This window comes from Brassica oleracea, unplaced genomic scaffold (assembly GCF_000695525.1).
Source record: "Brassica oleracea var. oleracea cultivar TO1000 unplaced genomic scaffold, BOL UnpScaffold00920, whole genome shotgun sequence".
In the NCBI taxonomy this organism is placed as follows: Eukaryota; Viridiplantae; Streptophyta; class Magnoliopsida; order Brassicales; family Brassicaceae; genus Brassica; species Brassica oleracea.
In genome coordinates this window covers 30,234-41,294 of record NW_013617520.1, presented here as the reverse complement: position 1 = coordinate 41,294, position 11,061 = coordinate 30,234, and the positions used below count along the sequence as shown (strand labels likewise).

General features: G+C 38.5%; 1 protein-coding gene across 1 annotated transcript; it reads left to right on the top strand.

Moving 5' to 3' along the window:
* Positions 1–2,701: 2,701 nt before the first annotated feature.
* LOC106320430 lies at positions 2,702–9,021 on the top strand. Its single transcript, XM_013758798.1, has 15 exons — positions 2,702–3,118; positions 3,415–3,558; positions 3,638–4,285; positions 4,350–4,448; positions 4,534–4,776; positions 5,445–5,627; positions 7,151–7,255; positions 7,354–7,445; positions 7,531–7,663; positions 7,751–7,846; positions 7,927–8,018; positions 8,099–8,299; positions 8,376–8,505; positions 8,590–8,691; positions 8,783–9,021. Exons 1-15 carry the CDS (start codon positions 2,702–2,704, stop codon positions 8,864–8,866), a joined length of 2,769 nt encoding a protein of 922 aa, XP_013614252.1. The 3' UTR covers positions 8,867–9,021.
* The last annotated feature ends 2,040 nt before the right edge of the window (positions 9,022–11,061 follow it).

Below are 11,061 nucleotides of genomic sequence, written 5' to 3'. Positions count from 1 at the left end.
CATCATCAACTCTTCCCGAGCGAACATATCCATTGACCATGGATCTGAATGTAGACACATCAGGAGGAGGAGACAAGTCTTTGTCTGAACACATGTCCTCAAACAAACCTTCAGCCTCCCACATCATCCCACGCTCGCAAAGCCTAGCGATCATGTTACTATAACACCCAGCCATTCTCTTTTTTCCCTGTTGTTGTGACTCGTTGAATGTCTCCATGGCCTTGTTAAACTCGTCAAGCTCGAACCAGTAGTCCACCATTATGTTAATGGTGTCTGAATCAAAACGTTTGGGTTTCTTCAACATGTTTTCGAACAAGGTATTAATCGCACTCTCACTGTTACCAACAATCAAGATGTCATCAACATATACAAGGACCGCCAAGTAGACATTCCCAATGTGGCGGATGAATAATGAATGATCCGAGTGAGTTTGTGAGAACCCATCACCAAGAATTACTTGAGAAAGCTTCAGATTCCACTGGCGTGATGCCTGTTTAAGTCCATAAATGGACTTGTGGAGCTTGCAGACAGAATTATGAGCTACTTTCTTGCCAGTAATAACCTCATAACCTTCAGGTAAACGCATGTAGATCTCTTCATCTAAATCTCTATTGAGGAAAGCGTTACTCACATCAAGTTGAGAGATGGTCCAGTTCTTGGCAGCAGCAACACTCAGCAACAGACGGAGAGTACCAATCTTCGCAACCGGAGAAAATGTGTCCAAGTAGTCCAATCCCTCCAACTGCGTATAACCTTTGGCTACAACACGCGATTTACTTCTCTCAATGGTGCCATCTGGATTGTATTTGTAAGTGTGAATCCATTTACAACCAACTGGATGTTTATCAGGAGGAAGTTGACATACAGACCAAGTCCCAGCTTCTTCAAGAGAACACATCTCAGACGTCATGGATCTTTTAAAATCCTCAGATTGAACAGCCTCAGAAAAGGTTTTGGGAAGTTTGTGAGAGGATATGGAAAGTATGAATTTCTTGTGACCAGGATCAAACTTATCATATGACAAGAATGCAGAAATAGGATAAGAGGTAGTGTGTTTAGGGTGAAGAGGAGGTTCAGATGAATGATTCAAGAGGTAACAATGATACTTGTCAAGATATGATGGAGCCTTTGTCTTTCGTTTTGACCTTGTCTCAGAAATATTTGGTCCAATAGTTGTATCTTTTACAGACGTTTCTGATGGTACTAGAGGAACAGACTGATTAGGAGAACTAGACAAAGAAACACCATCATTAGAAGAAGCAGTATTATCAACAAAAACCGAAGAATGGACGTCAGATCCTAAGTCAAAGAAAGCAGGAAAAGAGGAGTCTGGAACAGGAAGTGGAAGAACATCTTGATCAAAGAAAGATTGCTCACGAGATAAAGAACTTGCGTCTGTAACAAAAGGAAACTTATTTTCATGGAAAACAACGTTTCGAGAAATAGAAATAGTATTAGTTTCCAAATCTAAAACCTTGTAACCTTTATGACTGTGAGGATAACCCAAAAACACGCATGGAACAGCTCGTGGAGTATTTGAAGTTAATGCGACGACGATGCGACGACGATGAGGTTTAAGGTCTCAAGTCAGAAGGCAAGGGAGAAGGTTCTTCATCGTGGTATATGGAATATTGGGGTTCCTATGTTAGTGTTGAAATGGTCGCCAGAATCTGAAGGGGAAGAACAGAAGGAAGAAGCCATTCCTATGTGGGTTCACTTGGAGAAAGTACCTCTCCACATGTACTCGTGGGAAGGATTGAGTTTTATCACCAGTACAGTATGCTTTCCAGTGAAGCCACACCCAGAAACCATAGCTTGTTCTAATCTAAATGAGGCGAAGATATTTGTGAGAGTTGATGTCACAAAAACTTTGCCAAAGGAGATCACATTTTCAAAGGAGGGAAAGCAGTTCACTGTTAAGTTCTACTACCCATGGCTACCGGCTAGATGCAAGTTATGTGATAAATGGGGTTACAGTGAAGCAGTGTGTGCTATGAAGAGCAAGGGAAAGAAGAGAAATGAAACTGGATCCCCTATTACGAAGGTTAATGGGGAGAAAGTTGAAAGTCCTAGTTATCTGAGTGTAGTGAATGAGAAGGAAGGTGTCTTAATGGAGGGAAGTGGTGATAAAGTTATGGATGTGGTAGAGAGTGAAGGAGGTGCTAAAAAGTTATAGAATGGTGTCGGTACAAGTGGGTGGCCTAAGGTTTCGCCAGCCAAAACAGGAAGATCTTTAGTTCTATCAGCTCAGAAAGTAGATGATGTTGAGATCTCTGCATCAAAATTCTATGTGCTTAGTCTTGAAGATGTAGATGAGGGAGAGTTATTAGCAGATGAGAAGTTACTTACTGTAGTGGATGATTATCAATTAGAAACTGAGGAAATGGAGTTACTTGAGAGTGACCAGGTAGAAGACATTGATCAACAAGTTCTTGAGGAGAAAAAAGTTGGGTCGAGAAGAGGACGAAAGGCTAAGGCTCCGGATGCAAATCCTGGGAAGAGCATTCGGCCTCGACGAAAGCACTAATATATGGGGAGTTTCTTCTGGAATGTTCGTGGTTTCAACAAATATTTAAAACATTTTGTGATAGAAGAGTGGGTTCATCGTAATAACATGTGTTTTGGGTGCATTCTGGAGACGAGGGTAAAGGAGAGTAAAGCGGGTAGTATTTTGAAGAAAGTTTTTCCGGGTTGGTCTTATATGACTAACTATGAATACAGTGTGGGAGGGAGAATATGGCTAGTGTGGAGAGATGATGTTTGTATGACGCCAGTTTATAAATCTGATCAGCTTATAACTTGCTCTGTGGGGTTGCAAGGCAAGGATGATTTCTTTTATACTGGAGTTTATGCAAATAATTTGGCAGAGGAAAGGAAGGAACTATGGGAAGATCTTTGTCACCATCAAGATTCTGCTATGTTCCGTCGTAAAGCTTGGATGATTGTAGGAGATTTTAATGAGATTTTGGATGGCGAGGAGAGTTCAGGGTTTCTGGAAAATGGTAGGGTATCAGGAGGTATGAGAGAGTTCCAAAATGTGGCTCTGCATTGCAACTTATCTGATATGGGTTATCAGGGCTCTATGCTTGGTGTAACAAGAGAGAAGAGGGATTCATATGTAAGAATTTGGATAGGGTGCTAATAAATGATGTTGTTATTCAGAGGTTTTCAAATGCTTATTCAGTTTTTGAAGCGGGGGGATGTTCTGATCACTTGCGATGTAAAATTCAACTATTTCCTCCAAAAGAGAAGTTGAGGAAGCCATTCAAATACGTAAATGTTATTGGGAGATTGGAAGGATTTCTTCCATTAGTAAAGGAGTATTGGGATCAAACCCCTATATTATTTCACTCGACCTCTGCTATGTTTAGATTCTCGAAGAAATTAAAGAATCTAAAACCTCTGATACGTCAGCTTGGTAAAGAGAAGCTGGGAGAGCTCTCGAAGAAAGCAAAAGAAGCTCATGAGTTCCTCTGTGAGAAACAAAAGAAGACTCTTGATGATCCGAGTGCAAGTTCCATACAAGAGGAAGCAGTGGCTTATGAGCGTTGGCTTCATGTAGCTAGTCTAGAAGAGGATTTTTTTGAAGCAGAGGGCAAAACTTCATTGGCTTGACGTGGGATATCATAATAATAAGACGTTTCATAATGCCATCAGAGTTCGTAAGGCGCAAAACTCTATTCGAGAGATAAGATGTTCTAACGGGAGTTCGGTTACTAAGCCGAAGGATATTAAAGAAGAAGCAGTCCGGTTCTTTTCAGAGTTTCTCAATAAGTTTCCTGATAATTACACTGGTGCTACTTCAGAAGAATTAGAAGAGCTGCTAAAGTTTCGTTGTTCTGAAGAGGATTGTAGTTTGTTGGAGGCACATGTGACTGCTGAGGAGATACGTAAAGTGGTCTTTGCTATGCCATCTAACAAGTCGCTTGGCCCTGATGGCTTCCCAAGCGAGTTTTTCAAAATAACTTGGCCCATTGTTGCTCAAGATTTTACTATAGCTGTTCAATCTGTCTTCAGGTTTGGGTTTCTTCCCAAAGGAGTAAACTCCACAATCCTGGCACTTGTTCCAAAGAAGACAGACTCGCTAGAGATGAGAGATTACCGCCCTATAGCTTGCTGTAACGTACTCTATAAGGTTGTTTCAAAAAATTTAGCAAACAGACTCAAGTTGATCCTTCCCCGTGTCATCTCAGAGTGTCAGTCTGCTTTTGTGAAAGGAAGACTGTTGATGGATAATGTCATGTTAGCTACTGAGCATATCGAAAGGAGACTGTCTCGCCGAGATGTGTGATGAAGATAGACATATCGAAAGCATTTGATTCTGTGCAATGGTGTTTTGTACTCAATAGTCTGGAAGCAATAGGGGTCCCAGAAAGGTTTATACATTGGATAAAGCTGTGTATATCAACTCCTTCGTTCTCGGTTCAGGTGAATGGCGAGCTTGCAGGGTATTTCCAGAGCAAGAGGGTTTTGAGGCAGGGTTGCTCACTCTCTCTGTATCTCTTCGTTTTGTGTATGAATGTGTTATCACAGAAGATTGATAAGGCAGTGCATGAGAGGAAGTTTCAGTTTCATCCTAAGAGTAAAAATCTTTCTCTTACTCATCTATGTTTTGCCGACGATCTAATGGTGTTTGTAGAAGGAACGAAAGAGTCTATTGAGGGAGCATTGTCTGTGTTTGATGGTTTTGCCAAATGGTCGGGCCTGAGTATCAGTATTGAGAAGTCGATGGTTTATATGGCTGGTATTCAAGAGGACGAAAAGAGGAGAATTTTGGTAAATTTTCCATTCGCAGAGGGTTCTCTACCGGTTCGTTATCTAGGGTTGCCACTTATAACTCAATCAATGAGAAGACATGATTATCTACCGTGGGGTTGCCACTTATAACTCAATCAATGAGAAGGCATGATTATCTACCGTTGATAGAAAGAATCAGAAGTAAAATATGTTCTTGGACGTCTCGGTTTCTTTCTTATGCGGGGAGGCTTCAGCTGTTAAAATCAGTGATGGTCAGTATTGTTAATTTTTGGGCTTCTGTCTTTAGACTACCTAGTAAATGTATAAAGGAGGTGGAGCAACTGTGTGCATCGTTTCTATGGTCTGGACCAGCTTTAAAATCTTCAGGAGCTAAGGTGGCTTGGAGTGAGATATGTAAACCTTTAAATGAAGGAGGTCTTGGAGTTAGAGCTTTGAAAGAGGTGAATACGGTGTATGGATTGAAACTTATATGGTGGATGCTTGCAGGAGATTCTTTATGGGGAAAATGGATTAAAGAATATTTGTTAAAGAAGAGAAGCTTTTAAGAAGTGAAAGTAAATTCTCAGGTGGGTTCATGGATGTGGAGGAAGATGTTGAAGCTTAGAGAGATAGCGAAGACATTCTACATATTAGAAATTGGCAGTGGGAGACACATCTCTTTTTGGTATTATTGCTGGTCTGAAAAGGGTGTGATATTTGATCTTGCGGGCGAGAGAGGGTTTATTGCTTTGGGTATAAGAAAGGAAGCCACTCTGGAGGAAGCGGTGCTGAATTTAAGACGGAGAAGACAACATAGATCAGAGGTTTTGCGAGAGATAGAGGAGGCTCTTGAATCTGTGAGAAGTAAGATTCAGAGTGAGAAGATGGATGTCAGTATCTGGAGGAGGAGGTCGGGGGATCGAGAGATTTTCTCAACAAATGAAACTTGGATGTTGTTAAGGGGGACAAGTGTGCAATGTCTATGGACACGAGGGACTTGGTTCTCAATGGCTACACCTAAGCATGCATTCATGACATGGTTAGCCATGAGGGGAAGATTATCCACCATGGGCAGGGTATCGAGGTGGAGCCAGGGGACAGATACTACCTATGTGTTGTGCAAGACTGATGTGGAGACTCTAAATCACTTATTTTTCGAATGTTCTTATGCTACGCAGCTGTGGGAACATCTCGTAAAAGGTATTTTGGGTAATGCTTTCACAAATGGTTGGTCTGAAATGGTGAGGATAATCTCGAGTGGGGGTTATGATAAGAAGAGTATTTTCTGCATAAGATACGCCTTTTAAGCTGCTGTCTATGCTATATGGAGGGTAAGGAATAATGTTCGATATGGGGAGAAGCTGATGCCTATTTCCATTTTGAAGAAACTCATTGATAAGGAGATAAGAAACAAGCTCAATCTGTTGAGTACAAGGAGGAGGAGAGGCATGGAGTGTGCTCTTCAATTCTGGTTTCAAACTAGAGTTTAAAAGAGGAGTGTAGGGAATTTTCAGAGTTATGAGTCTTTGTATATAAATAGGTTTACACAATGATGTAACAAGGCTTTTTGATGAATAAAATTTAAAATTCATTCTGAAAAAAAAGAAGAGACATGTGGTCTCCTGTAAGTCGTACGATAAGGGGTATATAATGCAATTAGGAAGATATAATAGGGTTAAAAGCGTCAACTTGTCTGCGTCCGTACACATGCAAATTCAGCTAAAGGAAGGTTTATGTTTAACCATTTGCGAAAATCGAAAAAGTTTCAATCTGCCCGCCTCTCTCTTCTCCTTCACTCAGAGCATATTCGAACTTCCGGTTAATTTTCCGGCGATCAAGGAGTTAAGGGATCTCGCACTTCTAAATAACAATTTAAGGGACCACGCAAAGAACTCACAAACCATACGGTGCCCTGCCCACTTTTCATGTTATCAGACCAAAAAGAATAATAATGAAAAATACAGAAATTTTTTTTATTGGGAACTAACTATAAAGACTATCAGACCAAAATAATAAGTATATGAAAAATACAGAAGATTTTCAAAAGAAAAAGTAACACATGGGGGGACCTTCAATGTTCAAACGGAGACAATACGGATGGATGGACGACGTCACTATTGTTTGATAAAACTTTTAAAGAAAAAGTAAAATGTTAGTTGTATCCTTTAGTTAACAGATAGTAAAATCATTGTCGTTATTTAAAGCGTTTTGTTTCATTTAAAGATTTTATGGGACCGTCGTCTAGGCGTTCGGTTCTTGGTATAGTTTAGACCCCACATATTTTTTTTTATGTTTTGCTAAAACCTACTTTTTTTTGTTTCTTATTCACCTATTTTTCTAAAAATTACAAACTAAAAGTCTTTAGTGAACACGAATGTGATAAAAGAAATCTCATGTGATTTTCTTTTTCCAGTTTCTAAAATTTGTGGAGAAGACGGCTCCCATTGCGGTTTACACATCTGGAAAGGGTTCATCAGCTGCTGGACTCACTGCTTCTGTGATTAGAGATAGCAGCACAGTAAGTCCTATCCTTGCTGCATGTTTCTGTTCTAAGATATGTTCAAACTCAGTTTGCTATGACATTTTCATTCAATTTACACATTATCTTTGTTGCAGCGCGAGTTCTATCTTGAAGGTGGGGCTATGGTTTTGGCTGATGGAGGGGTTGTGTGTATCGATGAATTTGACAAGATGAGGCCGGAAGATAGGTAATTGAAATCAGAATCATAGGGTAAAGAGAATCTAATTCTTTTTGATGACTAGAATTTGACAGAAGGTATTTCATGCATATAGAGTTGCTATTCATGAAGCAATGGAGCAGCAGACCATCTCCATTGCTAAAGCTGGGATAACAACTGTCCTAAACTCTAGAACCTCGGTTCTTGCAGCTGCTAACCCTCCCTCTGGTCGATATGATGATCTTAAGGTTTGACATTCTTTGTCAGTATAATTGTTTTACCTAATCTTGTTTGCAGTATTCTTAGGTTTTTTTTTTTTGTTTTTGGGTTTGCAGACTGCACAAGACAACATTGACTTGCAGACGACAATTCTTTCTAGATTTGATCTTATCTTCATTGTCAAGGACATCAGGAAGTATTCCCAAGACAAGGTATTTGTTTGAATGGGATAGTAGATTTCTTTGAATGCTTGAGTAGACATATGATTAATGTTGGAATAATCTCTTGACAGGAAATAGCCAGCCATATTATAAGGGTTCATGCATCTGCAGACAAAGTTACAGATGAAAACACAGATTCTAAGGAAGATAATTGGCTCAAGAGGTGTGTTGCGTTCATCATGTCTTTTGCAGTTTCTTATACATAAGTTGGGTCTCTAAAATGTAATGATATTGTCACTGTAGATATATACAATACTGTCGATCAAGATGTCATCCTCGTCTCACAGAAGCCGCAGCTATGAAGCTGCAGCAGCAATATGTCAAGATCAGAGAGGATATGAAGAGACGTGCACATGAAACAGGAGAGGCTGCCCCAATACCTATCACAGTCAGACAACTCGAAGCTATTGTCAGACTGAGCGAGTCGCTTGCAAAAATGAGACTGTAAGTAAATCTTCTTGTTAGCATAAAGATTCCTGAAACCTGTTGGGCATGTATTGACATTGCTATATCGGGCCAGGTCACACGACGCCACAGAAGATGATGTAGGCAAAGCTTTTAAGCTTTTCGATACCTCAACAATGGATGCAGCAAGGTCAGGGATAAATCAACAGATTAACATAACGAGCGAGATGGCCAACGAGATAAAGGTTAGTGGGAAGAAATAATCATATACCTTCTTATATTGTTGATGGAGATGTATTTGACTAATAATTGAGTTGATGTGAAAACAGCAAGCGGAAACACAGATCAAGAGAAGAATGGGGATTGGAGCAAGGTTATCAGAGAGAAGACTTATCGAGGATTTGGCTAGAATGGGAATGAACGATTCAATGGTACCTAATACAAAATCAATTGCTTAGTTTTATTCCTCATCACCAATAAGTGATGTGGATTTTGACTGTGTGTGAATGTTAAAAATGGCAGGTGAGGAGGGCTCTGTTGATAATGCATCAGAGAGGTGAAGTTGAGTACCAGCGAGAGAGACGTTCCATTGTCCGCAAAGCTTGATCTTCTTCTTCGCTCACTATCTCTCTTCTTTAGTCTCTCAGGATCTTCAAAAAGACAGTATTCAGTATTGTTAAGTTAATTTGGAGGAACAGAAACTTACGTCATGTGTATTTGATGAAGATCCTTTAGTAAACTTTTATGCCCTCTTGAAACTATTGTTTTCTCCACCAATGTTTTCTTGTGTTGCCTCTTCTTGACCAAATGTTAAGAAAGCTTTACGAGTTAGTTAGCTGATAGGTAAACAAAACACCATCGTCGACAACGATCACATTAATGAACCACGTCTAACGTGAGCTGAATTCAATTAAAAAGTCATCTTGTACTTGTATCAACATTACTAATCCACCTGTGCATTGTTTGTTATATAGCAACGGAAGTGTAAAACTCACAACAATCTCTGCTATCTCGGACAAGTAAAGGATTCGTAATTCTTCTCGAGCAGCAAAACTCTTAAAGAGGCAATCTCGGACAAGTATATCCATTTCCTTACATTATCATCTTCAGTTGTCTTCAAACCTATGACAACTATATATCTAAGACCATCTACATTATACTACAAAATCAATTTGCATATTCAATTGTTTTATGTCTTAGAGAAAACTCAAGACTGGTTTTGTTAGAGCTTGCCAACTTCACAAACATTTGCGCGAGCCAGATGACCAGTGAGATAACAGTTTTATAGTCGTTTATCTTTCATCTTTCTGGTTGGAACTTTGAAGAAAGAATCATATCCTTAATATAAAAAAAGATTATAAAAAAAGCATAACAACAATAGAATCATGATTTATTACATAACGCCATGACAAGTAGCAAATTTATAGATGGCATTCACCGATGATTAGTCCAATATATGATGAGTCTGCTGACCGGTCCCGATTTTTTTTATGACCGGAAGCAAAAAAAAGAGAGAAAAGCTGTTATCAAAGATTGAACCTAAGAACTTGATGTTACAGGTGATATGTAAATCACTACACTAAATACATTTTACTGAGGCCGAAATTTGTTAATAATATTGAGGGCTGGAGGCCAGTGCTTCCCCTCAGGGCAGCCATTGCAGCAACATCCTGACAAATAGTAAATTTATCTTCTAATTTCTGGAAGTTTATTTTTATGAAAACTTTTCTGTCTCTTCTTTATCTTTAAGATTTGGATGGGTTTTTTGGACATTATATATTCATACTGTAAACATACTCTGTGGTTTTCATTGCTGTTGAACAAGGATTTTGATTTTCTAGCACCATCAACCTCAATTTATTATTATTAAAAAGAACATGACAAAAGCATAACAAAAAACAAGAAATAGAAAAAAAAGAACAGAATAATAATTTATTACATAACTCTCGATGCATCTCCTTTACTTTCTTCTCTAGCGCTTCTTCATCCCCTCCAATTCTCTCTCTAGCGCTTCTTCATCCCCTCCAATTATCTTATTTCACATAATTTTAAAAATTACAAATTAAAAGTCTATAGTGAACGCAAACGTGATAAAAGAAATGTCATATGAAATGGAATCGATGTACAACTTTACAACTTTCTCTCTTTGCGATCTTACTTATGCAAATCTATTTTTTATATATTATGGTATAGAACTAGGGGTGGGCGTTCGGGTATCCATTCGGGTTCGGTTCGGATCTATTCGGATTTTGGGTTTTCGGGTTCAAAGATTTTAGTCGCGTTCGGGTATTTCTAAATTTCGGTTCGGGTTCGGTTCAGATCTTTGCGGGTTTGATTCGGGTTTAGATAGCCCATTTAAATTACTTTTAAATTTTTTAAATTTATTATATGCTTTAAGTTTCTCAAAATCTATAAACAAAACAATATATTACATATAAATTTGAATAACACGTGTCAAAATACCTAAAATCGACATATAAATTGGTTTGGTTTGAATATTTGAATTAAGAATCAATAGATATTTTAAGTATTTTTAGTGTTTTGAGTATAGTTTAGCTATAGTAGACATGTATTTTTGACTATTTGTACATATTTTCAAGTATTTTGAACAACTAAAAAGTATATTATATATTTTGAATGTTTCTAATATACATTAAATTTAGAAATAATTAATATATATAGGTATATAAATCTATTTCAGATATAATCGGGTACCCGAAATACTTCAGTTCGGGTCGGGTTCAGTTTTGGTTTTTTAAATACCAAAATTTTGAATCCGTTCGGATATATAATCAATTTTG

Bases quoted from the DNA above. Each gene is read 5' to 3' on its own strand.
- LOC106320430 (XM_013758798.1), top strand. From the start codon at position 2,702: ATGACTAACTATGAATACAGTGTGGGAGGGAGAATATGGCTAGTGTGG. The intron at 3,559-3,637 runs GTAGCTAGTCTA...CATAATAATAAG, and splicing joins CTTATGAGCGTTGGCTTCAT to ACGTTTCATAATGCCATCAG. The intron at 7,664-7,750 runs GTTTGACATTCT...TTGGGTTTGCAG, and splicing joins GTCGATATGATGATCTTAAG to ACTGCACAAGACAACATTGA.